The sequence below is a fragment of the Martes martes genome, assembly GCF_963455335.1.
Source record: "Martes martes genome assembly, chromosome: 2".
Taxonomy (NCBI): Eukaryota; Metazoa; Chordata; class Mammalia; order Carnivora; family Mustelidae; genus Martes; species Martes martes.
In genome coordinates, this window is record NC_137889.1 from 102,558,655 (window position 1) to 102,576,445 (window position 17,791).

At 39.1% G+C, this 17,791-nt stretch overlaps 1 protein-coding gene across 2 annotated transcripts in view; it reads right to left on the reverse strand.

Moving 5' to 3' along the window:
- Positions 1 to 4,284: 4,284 nt before the first annotated feature.
- Positions 4,285 to 17,791, reverse strand: part of SLC39A8 (solute carrier family 39 member 8) — an 81,748-nt gene continuing 68,241 nt past the window's right edge. For both annotated transcript variants that reach the window (XM_080797556.1, XM_080797557.1), the window contains exons 7-9: positions 9,205 to 9,412; positions 8,831 to 9,015; positions 4,285 to 6,231 (exon numbers count right to left, since the gene is read on the reverse strand). In XM_080797556.1, coding sequence (XP_080653682.1) covers positions 6,082 to 6,231; positions 8,831 to 9,015; positions 9,205 to 9,412 — 543 coding nt within the window. In that variant the 3' untranslated portion in view covers positions 4,285 to 6,081. The remainder of the gene's footprint in view (positions 6,232 to 8,830; positions 9,016 to 9,204; positions 9,413 to 17,791) is intronic.

Genomic DNA, 17,791 nt, shown 5'->3' on the forward strand with positions numbered 1-17,791 from the left:
ATGAACCAAAAACACCTTTGATTTTATTCCCCACCTGCCTGGGCCCTAGGGCCTGGGCAGTCCTTCTACCCCTGGGTGAAATTGGGGTTAGCAAAATGACCATTCTGACACAGGACTTGAGGGGACATCAAGTCCTACAATCATATGGTTTCAGGTCAATTATGGAAAGTATGCAGTCCAGTATACTAATCAGTAATTCCATCTTTATTCAAAGACAAGGAACTTGGGAAGAAATCCTTGTCTTTTATCTCTCTTACTCCCTGTGTTTGTTAACACAGGGGATGCTTCTGGTCCCTCCAGAGTAAGTGCTTGGATGGCAGAGAGAAAAAGACATATAGAAAGTTCTCAGTTGAAGGGTACAAAGTGTGTCTTCATGTGATCTGGACTTACAGGTACTTAAGGCTAACTCCTTCTTTTACTTGCACTTTTAGGATTTTTCAGAGGGGCTCCTCCCCAACGATGTATTCTAGTTCTCAGCTTGTCCCACCTGACTAAGTCCTTGGTTTCCTGGAAGTCTACCAGTACTCACCTTCTCTGTCCTCAGGATGGTATTCCTCTTACGCATGACTTAAAATTGTTCCAGACCAGGTAGATCTCTTACCCACTGCATGGCTCACACCAGGCCAAGGGAATATTCATGTATCCTTTGTTCAAAAAACTCTAAGACTGAAGCTCTAGCTGAAAGCAGCAGCATCTTTCCCACTTGACCTCCAAAGCCACTTGCCAGCAAACTCTCAGCCTCTCTGTTTCCTGGGGGATGTCAGACCACCAGTTCGACCTGTCCATCCTGACTGTGCGAGCTCCTACCAAGGATTCTGCAGGGCCCACTGGTGGATCCTGCCCCCAAATACAGAACCAGAAGGGTATTATATGCTTCTTCAGCTTTTTAAGGGAAGGAAACTTTTTTGACTTGAATTCTTCCTAAGAGACTTTGCATGTAATTCATATTTTTACATCTTTATTTTTCTTTCCCACACCCCTGATCAGACATTCCTTTGGTGACCACAAACATGGTCATAAATTATCCACTTACTGGGGCTTTACCACAGATTGGTCCATACAGTTGTGGGGATAACATGCATAATCACTACAGTAGGAATTAAGTCATCACGTAAAGTTCAACACATGCAATCCCTACCATTAGCACAGTTCTTTAGCATTCTTGCTGTGCATATGCAAGCTAAATGACCTTAAGATTTGATGTCTCCAATGGCCCATCTAAGTACCTGCAAAACCTAGTAACAAATAACATTTTTGTCCCAACTTTGCTTATGCTAAATAGCTGTGTTGATCCAGGTAGAGGAGGGTGGAGGAATAAATGATTTTTAAATGTTATTTTTGCCAAGATCTGCTAATAGTATAGTTTCATAATTCTTGATATATGCCTAGTGATCAGAAGAGTTTTAAACAGATAGATCAAAGTCCATAGGCAAAGTTTTATTTCAGTTTCCTTAGAATTTAGACCATCCTGTAAAAAAACATAGGATGTCTTCAAGGTAAGTAAGTAGTATTCACAACAGACTGAGACAGAGGAACTACAAAGGGAAGTACCAATGTGTATGAACAATTCTATTTGGAGGTAACACTGATCAGGTGGGCCAGTGTAATTAAAATCGTCAAGGTGACAGGAATTAATTTGAAAGAAACCATAAGAATCCCTAAAAGAAGCAGTTCCCTGAACTGGCTGTGTCAGAACCATCTAGAATAGTAAGTTCCCCAAGTGAACCAGACAACAAACCTGTCTGCACCTGAAAAGGCTACTAGTCTACCCAATATCCATCCTTTGCTTCTTCTTAGTAACAGAACCCTGATTTTATTGGTGGTAGTATATCCAGCTAGAAGCAACATTTCCCAGCTTCTCCTGCAATTTGGTGTGGCCATATGACTCATTCTGACCAGTGAATAGAAGTAGAAATTGTTGTATGTTCTTTCTGAGAAAGTTCCGTTGTGGGGGGACGAAGAGCTAGGTGTGAATTTTTTGTTTTCTACCCTTTCCTCCCTTCTGCTATGTGGAATTAGTCCTTAAGACTGGATTTCTCTAGCAAATGTCTTAGAACATGAAGTCATCTCCAAGTCAGAAGCCACAGATGACAGATTAGATCCCCAGTGACCAGGCACTGCCCTGCCAGCCCCACACGGCTTCTTCCACATTCTTTCATAGGAAAGAAAGTAAACCTGACATGTTTAGGTGCCTGTTATATACCATCAAAGCCTAAACACAGTGATACTACCAGATCCCAACAGATTACTTTCATTTTCACTCAACTGTAACTATCTCAACAACGCCACCTGGTTGCCAGTGATAGCAGCATGTCCTTTGGAATTGTTAAAAGACGGGGGAAACGCCCATCTCAGAATTAATGGAACAGGTCTTCAGAGTTTTTAGTTTCTCCTGCTGCCTTGGCCTACCTGAAGTCTTCCTAGTAAAGCCCCTGCTTATGAGACATACGGAAGTTGGAAGCCTCCAATACAGGAAGTTCAATGGCCACCAGGGAGTGCCGTGTGCACAGTCAGCACAGAAAGGCCGCTAAGGGAAACGCAAGTTCGCTCAGCTATTGCAACCCACAGCTGGGAGAAGGCAAAGTGTCAGTGAGAACACAGCTGTAACAACATCTGGGTGAGGGAATTTATTTATTGCGGGGTTAAGAACCTCTTGTCCTCTGATGGATCTTAAAGAAACAGAGAGTCTGGAAATCATGGTAGCCCACTGATAAAAAACCACAGTGAGCTGCCGAGGAAGTCAATGGCAATCAGAGCATAGGAGCAGACTGGCAGTCCATCCCCTGGCACAGGCAATCCATCATTAGATCTGGGAAGACACCTATGCTAAGTATCTGGTAAGTTCCTAGTCCTATTTTGGTTCTTCTCAATTAATTCATTTTTAAGAATTTGAGCTCTGCTGAATGAAAGCCTTGTAGACATGGCAGGGTTTCCTAAGCATCTCAAGATCATTACAAAATGCCAGTCGGGGACCGTCAGACGCCTGGACTCCCGCGTTGGTCATTTTAGGTAATTGCCGTAGAAATGAACATGGCAGGATTAGACTCACCAACTGAAGAAGAAGAAATTGTCCTGAAGTAGGGTAAAGCCGTGTTGCATCCACACATTTATGCATACTGACATACAGGTAAAGGAAAGGACATATTCTTCTAAAAGGAACGAGGATAAATACTAGACTTAAAACAAGGAAGTTAATTCTGGAAGCTGTGGGTGAATTATTATGGATATGAGCTATTTTCTGCTAGGAAAAATAATAGTGTCTGGAGACTACTTAAGGTAAAACGAAGCCATTAGAACTTCACTCTCCTCTGCTACTAGAACTGCATGCCTGTGCCCTATGCCACGTGACTGCAGCACTTCCGACCACACTGGTTCGACCTAGATGACCCCCAGCTGGAAGTGGGCCACCCAGCAGAGCCCAGGGTGCATCAGGGGAACCTCATCTGCAGACCTGGGAGCCTGAGAATAACCTGCTGTGAGCCGCAGATTCTTTGGGTGGGTGGTTTCTCCACGTCAGCATGGTTAATAGGGGTCAGTTACATCCAACAAATATTTGTGTGTTGAAATCCTAACCCCCCAAAGATGATGATATTAGGAGAGGGGACTCTGAGAGATGTTAAAGTGCTTAAGGTAGAGCCCACATGAATGGGATTAGTGCTCTTCAGAGAGCTCCCTTATCCTTCCCTGCATGACGCCTCAGCAAGAAGGATGCTATCTACGAACCAGACACCAGATCTGTCACTGCCTTGATCTTGGACTTCTGGACTCCAGAACTGTGAGAAATAAATTTCTGTTTATTTATAAGCCCCCCAGTCTAGGGTAGTCTGGATGGGCAAAGACAGGGTCTGATTCAGTACTCAAAAAAGTGCCAGCTAGTAGTAGGCATTTTTTTTAAAGTTCGATAATGCAAAAATAGAAGGACGTAACCTCCAAAATTATGCATTGAAATCATTGTTGGTGTGTCACAGTAGCATCTTTAAAGTTTGCAAATTACAGAATCTTCAACTGGTATCATGAATGCCTCAGTATAAGATACGCTAACTGGTTTTTTGAGTTGTTATCTAGGGAAATTTAAGTGCAATCATGGTTTTCCATATCCTACCTTCTACCTGCTACCATAACAGCCAGTAAGTAGCAATTTTCTTTTTGGGCCTTTACGCCCTATTGCCTTTTGTTCTCCCTCATAGTTGAAGAAAATGGTCAAAAGATCAACAGGTGGAGAGAATCATATAAAGCACCTGGATTGCCCACATACACAATGATCTATACCAAATGAGAGTCCGTTAAACTGTCTTGTTTTAATATCATGTTGTACATAGCTTCTTAACCCAGACAAACAATCTATGCTTTAAAAAGTTAAAGATTATTTCTTAGGACTGAATGTAAACAGATTAAAGGATAAAAATTGATTCTACATTTACTGATTAATCTTTACAGTATTTTTTTGCTGAATATCTTTGCAATAAACATATCACCAACTTCCTATTTCTCTCTCTCCCCATAATGCCAAATACATGGAAGTCACTCAAAGGATACATATTAAAATGAATAACGAAGGACACAACGCACAGCTTCAAAGGTGTTTACTATTTGGTCAAACAAGAATTTTTTTAAGTTTTTTTGAGTTGTCGGTCAGAAAATGTAATCAACATTAACAGACACGTTAAATGTTGATCTAATCTGCGTTACTGCTGTGTGACACCACCGCACGGTCTGTGGGAAAATGTGATTCCTGAGATCATTGTTGGCTTTTATCCATCACTTGCCTCGCTGTCAATCATTCTCCTGAAGTGACGTGGGAGTGTGAATTGGGGTTAGGATGCTCAATTGCAGACCAGCTTTCTAGAGCAGCTAAAGGAGCAAATAGGCCCTATCACCTAAAAGAGGTACAAAAATAACCATGGTGTGTGGAAGTTGTTTTCAAGGTATGCCATACAGCAAAAATGTAGACTGAACACAGAAGTCTTTTCTGATCACTCTCAGTCGTCCATAAGGGATGTGTTTTCTAGTTAATCAGTCCTTGACATTCCGCAGTCCATCTGTTATTTTGCATTTATTTAAAATATCCTCTGCTAAATAATTGTGTTTATTTTTAAAAGTAAATTGCTTAAAATTACATTCGGTTTCTTCCTACAAGCCAACATAGTCTCTCCCTTCACAACACAAACACACGGTATCCTGAAGCTGAGGAGTCCCAGCCGCACACGTTCTGCCGTGTGCTGTGGTGCGCTTAGAGCCTAAGTCATTAAAAATAGCAAATCTGGATTTGTGTGGGATCTGGGAGAGCTTTCACTAAGAGATAAAGTATGAGATAAAGTCTGAACTTAGTAGGGCTAACAAAACTTTACTGGTATCATAATTCACTTTTTTTTTTAGAATGTTTTTTTTAAATTTATTTCTTTTAAAGATTTTATTTATTTATTTGACAGAGCACAAAGTAGGAGGAGCAGCAGGCAGAGGGAGAAGCAGGCTCCTCACTGAGAAGGGGAGCCTGATGCGGAGCTTGATCCCAGGACCCTGGGATCATGACCTGGGCAGAAGGCAGATACTCAACCAACTGAGTCACCCAGGAGCCCCCAGAATGGTTTTTAAAACAATCCTCCAAGTCCCTGACCGGTATATGAGGCCTTGGAATCACTTCTATCTGTGTTGTATACAAGCCAATCCTCTTCTACATTTGAATGAAAAGCACTGGAACAAATTAACTGAAAGAAAACCACTCTGAATACTGCCTGAGCTTTTGAGCCCGCCATGGAGGTTTAAGGGCTTATACAACCTAGCTTGTATTTTCCTCTGGGTCTGGGTGTCTAACTGATTGTAGAATGCATGAAACATGAAGAAGTGAGTATTGACCAAAGATCCCGTATACCAGCCTTTCCGAAGGGAACCAAAAACACTTTGAAGCAATTCTCACAACAAATAACGGCCTATTTAACAGATCTGAAACCAATAATCAGTTTTCTTGACCTACAGTTGAAAACAAAATTATCTTTTAACTAAATAGGATCAGCTTAAAAATCCCTTTGGAGATGTTTTTATTTATTAAATGCCTTCATTAGCAACACGATCTTTCATTTCCCATTACTCCAATTCGATTTCTCCTGCATACAAAGTAATGAGCAGAATGGCTGTGAATCCAGTTAACATTCCAGCATTCTGAATCATGAAGTAAGTAAAATCGGTTTTTCTTCCAGTTATCTTTTCTCTCAGCATATCGTTCATCTCTGGAAACTGAGAGAGAGAGAGAGACATTGTTAGACAACTGTTGCCATCTGGTGGTAAAACATGAAACAGTCGCCTAGAGATTTCTTTGGGGGAAGCAGTTGGGATTTAATTCAGACGTGTGTATGTTCAGTATAGACAGCATTAAAGGGATATGTAGCCATATCAGACACCAACAAAAATAAATGTATGTAAATAGTGTTCCCCAAGTGAGTGAATCAGTGGGATGGGATGTACCTCATCTTATGCCTCCTATCTATCCGTCTCTCTTTCTTCTTTGTCTGTCTATGTGCGTCTCTCTCCCCCCTACTCTCTATGCTCCATCCACACCATTCGTTCAGGACCTCAAATGCATCCATCCTCTTTCCAGCATCAAAATCTTCACACCTACCCAAACTGCTATCTGAACTCTTTCCCCTCCAATTTTTCAATGAGCTACATTGAGGTTTCAGCTTAAATCATACTTTCTAGCAAGGCTTCCCTTAGGCCCTCCTACCTTACATTAGATTCCCCTAACATCATCTCTCACCACATATATTGCATTTCCTCTTAGCTCACAGATTTTTTTACTTGTAATTATTTAGTCATGGAACGTGATTTTGTTCACTGAATTTCTAGTTTCCTCTCTTTAAAGACAGAATGCCCCACAGATGCAGGGACTGTGCCTCCTTTGCTCACTCCAGTGTCTCCAGTGCCTTACAAATTCCAGGCCAGAAACTCTGGATACAGCCGAGATGCCCTTCAACAGACGAATGGATAAAGAAGATGTGGTCCATATACACAATGAAATATTACTCAGCCATCAGAAAGGATGAATACCCAACTTTTGCATCAACATGGATGGAACTGGAAGAGATTATGTTGAGTGAAATAAGTCAAGCAGAGAAAGTCAATTATCATATGGTTTCACTTACTTGTGGAGCATAAGGAATAGCATGGAGGACATTAGGAGAAGGAAGGGAAAATGAAGGGGAGGAAATCGGATGGAGAGACGAAACATGAGAGACTGCGGACTCCGAGAAACAGAGGGTTTTAGAGGGAAAGGAGTTGGGGGGATAGATTGGCCCAGTGACGGGTATTAAGGAAGGCACGGATTGCAAGGAGCACTGTGTGTTATACGCAAACAATGAATCGTGGAACACTCCATCAAAAATTAATGATGTACTGTATGGTGATTAACGTAACATAATAAAATAAAATAAAATAAAATAAATTCCAGGCCAGGAACATAATAGCAATCAATAGTAGCTGATTAAGTTAATTTTTAGAAATCACTATGCATTTAATTCCTGTTCTCTTCAATTTGTTGCCTTCTGCTTGCTCTACTCCTCACATAATCTTATGGCTTTTAAATAAATCATGTGCTGTTATTGAACGCTATAACAATCTCCTTACAATGAAGGCAATTAAAACTCCAAGTTCTGTACTGAAAATCTACCCTCACTCAGTGAATAAACTCTACAGAAAAGGTTCAGTAAGATCTGTAAATGTCAGCTTTCTAAAACATATTCCAAAATGATGTGCTATATATACAATGGCACAATGTACCAAAGAACCAAAGAGGTCTCCAGAATCCCACCAATCCAAGTGCCTGACTGAAGAAGCTGTTACCAGAATAAAGTGAGTGAAAGTTGTGAAACTACTCCGAAAAAAAGCAAAACTGCTGTTAGGGCATACAGCATCATTTATTAGCATTATTTCCTTAGACTGAACACTTCTAATAGATTCCATTCTTATAACAGAGAAAGAAGTGATGCCCTAGCACAGATACAATACGAGACATTAATTCTGTGAAGAAAAATATAAATGCAGTGATGGTTCCCCGAGATGAAATGCTTGCTCTGATAAAGGCCTGCAAAGAGCAAGGAACAGAGCTAGACAGTTACCATTTGGAGCTAAGAATGCAGATGAAGGAAGCTAAATTACTAAATTATGTATGTAATACATATTCAGTTCCAAATGCAAAGGAAATGTTCCTTGATTTGCATATATGGAGCACATTTTCATTTTCTAGAAAGCTGTCCATGATTCATTTGAAAATGCACAGGGCACAGGACTATTAATATTCTCTCTCTTACACACACACACACACACACAGACATAAATAAAGATGTAGACAGAGCACCAACATAAACAGATACAAATATATACTGACCCAAGTCGATGTGGTCCAATTTCAATTTACCAACTTTAGTTCCACCCAAAAGGCTCCCACTGTTTAGAACTTTGAAATAACAAAATGCTATTTACTCTAACAAGTTATTCCCTTCTAAATGTAACATCCTCACAAAAGAGTGGGGGAGAGGTCCCATGGGGACATACTATAATAGAATACAGGGTTTACCTCCCACAAGGCAAAAAACCTGGGAAAATCTCTCTACTTTAACAGAAGCAAATCATTTCTTTTCTACCAATAGGATCCTAGATCAAAAGATCAGTGAGAATTACTTTCAAATTACTGCTAATACAAGTTGTCTGTTGAACCAAGAATGTTTCAAATTACAACAGAATTTCTACACTGTGGGAAGCAGGTTACGCTTACTCAACTCATAACCCAGATGTTTAATTCTAAATTTTAAGTTAAAATAAAAATTTAAAAATTTCTTACCATATCCGCCAGAGAAATATAGAGGAACATGCCTCCAGCAAGGGCAAATATAATATTTGGAGCAAAATTGTTGCCCACCAAAATGCCAAAAGCTAGCCCGACATAGCAGGAACACGCCGAAAGGAAATTGAATAACAAGGCTTGCCGAGTGCTCATTCCTGCGCTGAGTAGGATCACAAAGTCCCCTAGGAAAAGAAGAAAATACCAAGGGAATAGTTTTGGCTATTTTTGGATGAGAAAAGATAAGCGTCAATGTCCAATCAGGGCTCCTCCATTTTGATGCATCAGTGGGATTTTTAAGAGTGTGTCGCTTAAAATGTCTCATTCCACCAAAACCAAGAAGTGACTTTCACAGTATGAACAGAGCCTCTTACCTAACTCATGAGGAAACTCTTCACACAGAATCGCTATAGAAGTACTGAGTCCCTGAAGAAGAGACAAGGTGCAGGAAGCCCCAATCGCCAGGCCATCAATGAAATTGTGGAGGGCATCACTGAGTGTTATCATCCAGGCAATGGTCCCTATTTCTGACAGTTTGGGTCCCTTCAAACAGGTACACGAACTTGACTCCGTTTTGCCATCCTGTAAAATAACAGAAAATCAATCAATAAAATAACCAACACTTTTTTTCTTAGAGAGAGAAACTGAGAAAGAGTGCATTCGCAGGAGCTGGGGGGAAGGGGCAGAGAGCAAGAATCCCAAGCAGGCTCCAAGCCTGAGCCTGACATGGGGATTCGATCTCACTACCATGAAATCACTACCTGAGCAGAAATCAAGAGGCCCACGCCCAACCCACTGAGCCACTCACGTGCCCCAATAACCATCATTTCTTGAAAGTCTCAGAGATACACAGAAATAAGAGGTGTGTTATGTATTAAGAAAGACAAACGGTCCCAACAGAGAGTCTTTCATAGTGGTTAAGAACTCCTAATCATTTATAACAACAACAAAATGACAACAAAAACTTACAGTAGGGAGAAAGGAAATGAATCGGTTGACAGCCCTTGAACAACCCACTTAAAAGACATTTTACTCTGGTTTCCCCTTAAAAAAAAATCCTTTTGATTTGTATGAACAATTCTTACTATTGCCTTCCTAAAATGTAACAGATACTAACCTAAGAATCTGATTCATCTGCATACTTTAAAATAAAGGTAAATTTTCAAAAACTAAACTTTTGCGTGTTACAATGTTCATGTGAAATCCATATTTAGAGAACAATGACATCAAAGAACATTTACTGTAATCCCTCCTAAATTATCTGAGCAGGTAATCTGGGCCTCAGTTTCTTCAGTTGTGAAATGAAGATAATGTACTAAATGATTCATTTATTTCTCAATGACTTATTAAGTCTCCACTGTGTTCCAAAGTAGTGCGTCAGGTGATTAAGCTGTAACAATGTGTTCCCTATCAGCTCTAAATTTCAATGATTCTCTTAACATTTTCATGAAATGTGATTAGAACAGGCTTACCTTTGTACTAACACCTCTTTCCATTTTGGAGCAATAATAAAAACAGAAAATCCTAAAACAAACCCTTTGTAAGAATTTAGATTTCCATAAAATTTACAAAATCACATAAAATCAAATACCAAATGCCAACCAAAAGCATTTTCCAGAAATCATAGATAAGATAATCAAATGCAAATTTATTTTTAAGTAGGGAAGCAATTTGCAATTAACCGGAGCACATTTTATTCCTGATTCTCCTCCCCTCAACTCTACCTCAGCAACCAATCAACATATTTACTAAGCATCTGCAATCTGTAAAACAGGGTGCTGGATGCTATGGGGAGTGCACAGAAGTGGAAAACACAACTTCTATCTTCAAGAAGTGTATTTATATTGGAGAGACAAGATGTAAAGAATATGACTGACCATTTAAAAAATGTTCAGTACACACCCAGACGAGAAGGGCTGCCTTCCAAGCCATTATGGTGGAGGTTTGAGATTTATCCCAATGTCGCTTCATTGCTCAAAACACTTTGGCGACTCCTCTTTCAGAATGGACTAAATCTTGCCATACATCTTTTCTCTGTGTCTTTAGTGGCAAAGCTTCATCTTTGGGGAAAGTTTTCGTGTGTAGACACAACCAAAAGCCATTTGGAGCCACTAAATTCTTAAATTAACATGGAAGGAGGGAGGATTGTTATTTGTAGGGGCAGTGGTTGTAGTAATAGCAGGGGCCGTAATAGTTGTCGGAAGAGACACAGCAAAGGCATAGAGTATTTATCATGTGCCTGGCACTGCTCTAAGTCCTTGAGATACTCCACTCCTTTAGAACTATTCTGTGAATTAAGGTCTACTATTATCATCACTTCAGAGTTAAAGAAACTGAAACACAGAAACTTTGGTGAGCTTACCGAGGGATGCAAAAGAAGTAAGTCGACTATTTTTAGTAACTGTTTTACTACTCCAGACTTATGGTGGTGGGTGGACACTTACTGTGTGAAATAGGCTCTGAAGGCAATTCACAAGGAGAATGCCCCCTTCTCTCAAAAAACTCTTTTAAACACTTGAAGTAATGTTGGAGTAAGTGCTCAATCTCCTTTCATTTTAAAGGTAAATCTGAAGCATAAAAAGAATTCCATCCAGTCTTCCAATGTGGTCTTTTTACTTTATAGTGTTAAAAGATAAACTGAGGTAAATTTAAAACTTTAAGAGTGTATGTGAAAAAAATTTCAAATTGGGCAGTGTCAAACCAGACATGGATAGGAGCACTCCATCGACAGGAGCTCAGGAAGAGGCTTTTACAGAGAAAAGGCAGAAGCAAGGCAAGAAAATTATTGATGGGCTGTAACTTAAAGCCCAGTTGGCTTTTTGTGACCAATTATCTTTAGGTTTCAATGTCATAACCTTGAGACATTTACAGCTTAGATTTTGGTTTGTTTACACAGGCTGCCAAGGCATTAGAGACACCCCAGTTTAATTAATTGAGCAATTGCTATATCATAAATGGACAATATAATAAACAATCATGATTTAGTACAAGTCATATGGGTGACTTGGGTAAGAAATACCCCAGAGCAGGAAGCATTAACTGCCAAAGAAGGAACAAAAGTGGTCATGAGAAAAGCAATAGAGGAAGAGACCTTAGCTTTGCAAAATCTTACTGCCAAAGACACTTAATAAGACCAGTTGCTTTCATCTTCCAACCTGATTCACCCAGTCAAATATTTATAATGTTTTTATTTACTTGTGAGTATTTAGGGGAAAGATTCAAAGACCAAATCTTGACTACCTGATGTTATGTACAGAGTCTATATACAAACTCCTTTAATTCTGAAAAAGAAATTAAATTAATATATCAGGCATGATTCTCTTACCTCTAAGTACAGATTATTGACTGTATTTCTTATGCTTTACAGGTTTCTGTGTCAAATGACATTTTGGGTAGGTTAACAGCCATGTATTTTTAATACTTTTGGAACAAACATAAGTAGGCAAGCATTCACAAAGAGCTTGTTTTTAATTCACCTGACACTAAGTCACTGAGCAAAGAAAACACAAAATTTAAGTCCCTCTAGTTAAGTTAGTGAGTATTCTGTCTTTTATTTTGGTTACTGTTGTTGTCATTGTTTGCTTGCTTACTTCTGTGACATATAGTGCATTTGAAACTGTTTCTTTTTCTTTTTCTTTTTTTTTTTTTTTTTAAGGCTCTTTCTAACCTCAGCCATGATGAGGCAATTCAATCTAGTGAAAAGACCTTAAATCTGAAACCCAGGAAGACTAAATTCTTCCTCGGCTCTGATAGGAATTACCACATAATCATCAGCAAGGCTCTTAACATCTCTCACCTTAGTTATTAATGGAAATAAAAGTCAAAGCAAAGTGCAGACTACTCAGAATGGGAGGGATGGGAAGAATATCATGGACCAAAGTTTTAAGAGTGGAGGGGAGACTAGAATCCCAATGCAAGCATAGAGGGGAAGAAGCAAATAGGAAAAGAAAAACAAACAAAGTACTAAGAAATCAAAATTAAGAAATCCAGTAGACTTACTACAGAATTCTTATCTTTAAGCAAAGAGGAGGAAGACTGAAAAGAGGTGGAGGGCATAAGGGGCAGAAAAGGAAGAACATAAGAAAAAGGTATGGCATGACAGGGTGGGGCAGGGGGAAGAAGAGCTCTGATAAAAATAAAACCAAACCAAAAAGGAAAGGAGCAACCCACCAAAAAGCATAATAAAGATGGTAAAAGGGAAGTATAAATGACAAAAAACATGGAAATTATATGCAATGAAATATATAAATTCTATGTCCATGAAAGAGAAATTAATGTAATATAAATAAAAATTTTAAAATGACATTTTAAGAGGCTGCAGATAAGAGGAAGGGGTGACATTTAGGGAGAGGAGCACTGAGTGCAAGCTAGCTTAATGATTAGAGGATATGGGACTTGGCATCAAGTCAGCATGAGTTTGAATAATATCTCCTTAATGGGTTTGTGTCCTATAGAAAGTTACTTGGGTCCTAGCTAATCCAGTAAGACAAGAAAAGGAAATAAAAGGCATGCACATTTGGGAAGAAAGAAATGAAACTGTCTTTGTTGGCAAATGACATGACTGTTTACACAGAAAATCCAAAAGAATTGGCAAAAAAAGCTCCAAGAGCTAATAAGCAATTATGGCAAGATGTATAACAAGGTTAATTACTTTCCTAAACACCAGCAATGAATAAGTGGAATTTGAGTTTTAAATCACAATACTATTTACATTTGAATCCCCCCAAAATGAAATATATATAAATCTAACAAAATATGTACAAGGTCTGTATGAGGAAAAGCTCAAAACTGTAATAAAAGAAATCAAAGAAGAACTAAATAGATGGAGAGATATTTTATGCTTATGGATTGGAAGACTCAATATTGTCAAGATGTCAGTTCTTCCCAGTGTGACCTACTGATTCAATGCAGTCCCCATCAAAATCTCAGCAAGTTATTTTGTGGGTATTTTGTTTTTCTAAAGTTTATATGGAAAGGCAAAGACCTAGAATAGCCAACACAACATTGAAGGAATGGAACAAAGTTGGAGGACTCACATTACATGACTTAAACTTACTAGTATAGCTACAGTTATCAATACAGTGTGATAATGGTGAAATAACAGATAAACAGATCAAGAAAACAGAGAGTCCAGAAATAAACTCATAAATAATGGCAACTCATCTTTGGCAAAGGAGTAAAGGCAGAGCAATGGAGAAAAGATAGTCTTTCACCAAATGGTGCTGGTACGAGTGGACATCCACAAAACAAAACAAAACAAAATCTAGATACCTTACATCCTTCAAAAAAAATGGATCACAGACCTAAATGCAAAGGCAAAACTATAAAACTCCTTGAAAATAACACAGTAGAAAACCTAGATAACCTCGAGTAGGGCAATGAATTTTTAGATACACCAAAAAAGCACAACACACAAAAGAAATATTGATAACCTGAACTTCATTAAAATTAAAAACTTCTGTCTGCCAAAGACAATGTCAACAGGATGGAAAGACAAGCCACAGACTGAGAGAAAATACTTGCAAAAGATAAATCTGATAGAGAACTACTAAAATATACAAAGAACTCTTAAAACTAAACAATAAGAAAACAACCTGATTAAAAAAGGGTCAAAGACCTTAACAGACACATTACCAAAGGAAATATCAATAACAAATAAGCATATGAGAAGATGCTCCATATCATACATCATTGGGGAAATGAAAATTAAAACAAAAATGAGATACCACTGTACACCTATTAGGGTCACAAAAATTTGGAGCACTGACAACACCAAACACTAGCAAGGATGTGGAGCAACGGGAACTCTCATTCATTACTGATGGGAATACAGAATGGTACAGCTACGTTGGAAGATAGTCTAGCAGTTTCTTACAAAATTAAACACACTCTTGCCATATGATCCAACAATCATGTTCCTTGGTATATCCCACAGAAGTTGAAAACTTAAGTCTACAAAAAATCTTGCACACAGATACTTATAGCAATATTATTCCTAATTGCTCAAACTTGGAAGCAACTAAAATGTCCTTCAGTAGGTGAATGAATAAATAAACTGTAGGACATGTGATATTAACACCCTCCCCCAAAAATGAAGTATTACACTGTGAAAAGACATGAGGACTCTTAAGTGGATATTACTAAGTGAACGAACCCAATCTGAAGAGACCGTATGATTCCAACTATATGACAGTGTGGAAAAGGCAAAACTATGAAAACAATAAAAAGATCAACAGTGGCCAGCGACTGGGAAAAGAAGAGGGATAGGCATGCAGAGGACAGAATTTTTAGGGCAGTGAAAATACTCTATACGACATTACATTGATGGATACATGTCCTCACACATTTGTCCAAACCTATGGAATGTACAACACCAAGAGTCAACTGCAACTATGGACTTTGGGTGATTATGATGTGTCACTGTAGGCTCACCAGTTGTAACAAATGTCCTGACTTGGTGGGGGATGCTGGTAACAGGGAAGGCTATGCATTGTGGGGGCAGACAGTCTATGGAAAATCTCTATACTTTCTTCTCAAGTTTGCTGTGAACCTAGAACTGCTCTTAAAAAAAAAAAACGAAGTCCTTTAGAAAGAATCACTTTCAATATGCCTTCAAATTCCTTATCTGTAGAATGGAGAAAATAATATTACAGATTTCATAGGATTGTTGTGATGAATGAAATGAGACGTTTATAAGCCACTAAGTATTCCATGAATGCTTATTAACATCTACCACAGATCGCTTTTCCTAACACAGTACAGATGAACACAGAATTATTACAAGAAAAACAAAAACTGCCTACAAGTGTGCAAGACATGAGATTGCTCACATCTTTGAATATATTTTGGAGCACACTGGTCAAGATTATTAAAGAAAAAAGGGAGAAAAATTTAATCTATCCCCCAAAAAAGAGCTTTAGAAAAGTGAGGGGGTAAAGAGACTTGTTAACCAGAAAAAAAGGAAAACTTTTTTAAAAGATGCTTGAGCTTGAACATAAATATACTCTTGCAGAAAACTACTGAACATTCAACTACTAGAGTCCAAGGTGTATGAAAGGGCCAGGAGATTAATTAATAAAACCCACTGTGAAAAGTAGGAAGTCTGAGTTGGTAAGTTTCTATGAGTCAGATAGCTGACTGGGTGTAGGAGAAAAGGAATCTCCAAAATGTAAAATAATACCTTGCACACTGAACACTTCAGAGTTTACAAAGCACTTCCATATGTTTGGGTCTTCATTTTCTTTTGACCTATACAACATCCTCATGAGTGAAACAAAACAGATACTGGCATCTTGACTTTAAAGATGATGAAAATGGCAATCCAGGAATATAAATAACTTTCTCAAAGTCATACGGGAGCTGCTGGGATGAGGCTACTCAATTGTTCATTGAGCAGCTATTTTATACGAGGCAGGAATTGTGCTGAGAACTGAGGATAGAAAATAAATCAGAGGATCTCCATCTGGCTGGAATTCATAATCCAGAAAGGAACAGCCAGGATTCAAACTCAAGGCCTATGATAAATAGCTCTTATCTGCCCTTCCAGAATAACCCTCTAACCTCTCACTCCTCTTTGTTCCAAACGAGCCACCTCTTCAGGCTCTTTGTCCTCTAGTTCTCATTTGAGATTAACCATTGGGGAGCTCTAAAGTGACCTCAGGGGAGAAAGGTGGAAGAAGTCAGGGTACTGATTCCTCTGATACCCATTTGTGTGGTCATCTAAGGCTGTCCATGACCCTCAGATGAAGGCCACATCTCTTCTCAAGACAACTCTGTTTGTAGAGTCTAGTAACTGCTCTCTCCCCTCCACCCTTTCAGGTCCAGTGGTGGTAAAAATTTTGCCGATTACTGGTCCCTGTGGTCCTCTTACACCCCACTCACACCTTATACCTATATCTTCCTGACATTATTCTAATTTGAGCGTTCCATCAGTTTTCTATTGGGATCCTAAATGATACAATCACTGGTGTTGGACATGGCCATAACAAACAGCACCCCAAATGGGATTTAATTGGGTTTTTCATATATTTGAAGAATGGGGAAATAGCACACTGGTTACCCATAAGTGGGCTGCATTTTATAGTGATGCTCAGAACATAAAAGCACTCTGCAAGGTCTGGGCTATGTTTCAAACCTTCCTGTCATTTGGTTCTTATGACCCAGTGGACCATAAAAGCATAAAAGCACTCTGCAAGGTTTGGGCCATGTTGCAAGCCTTCCTGTCATTTGGTTCTTATGACCCAGTGGACCAGTGAAATTAGAAGAGTCTATGGAAGACAGAGATGCTGAAAGGAGGCTTTGGAAGCCCTGGTGAGAGAATCACAGTGCAAACCCCTAAGATGTTAGAGTAAAGCCATGTCTTCCTTTGCCACTAACTATTCCCTTTTTCAAGGTGTCCCTTGCTCCTGGATCCTTACAGAGACTTATCTCATGCCCGTGGGATAGTAAGTGGCCATGAGATCACGCCCCACATGAACTGGATGTTATCTGGGTCAGCAAGTCATAAAATCAGCTGTTCACAGCAGCATTCCATTATTAAATTATATATGTAAGAACAGGCCACACCAGCCTTAGGAGACACAAACAAACCGCAATGGCAGGAGATTCAGACCTCTCTAGTATATGAGCCTGATGTTTCTTTTCTTTTCCCTCAACAACAGTAAGGCTTCATGGATAGCTCCCTAAAGCCAGTAAACTATGGGGACATCTGTAAGTGTGCCAGCACCAGACAGCTATACTATGTTACTCAAAATGAACTCAAAATACATTGATAAGGGAAAATTCTCTACATGGGCAAAACTTTTAGGTGCAGTGTTAAACTTCATGTAAAAGAAATGACTGAGATTTGGATCTGTACTAACTCATGGGTGGGTGCTGGAAAGTTGGCTTGGTGGTCAGAAACTTCCAAAAACCAAAACTGGACATTGGTGGCAAGGATATCTGAAGAGAAATATACAGATG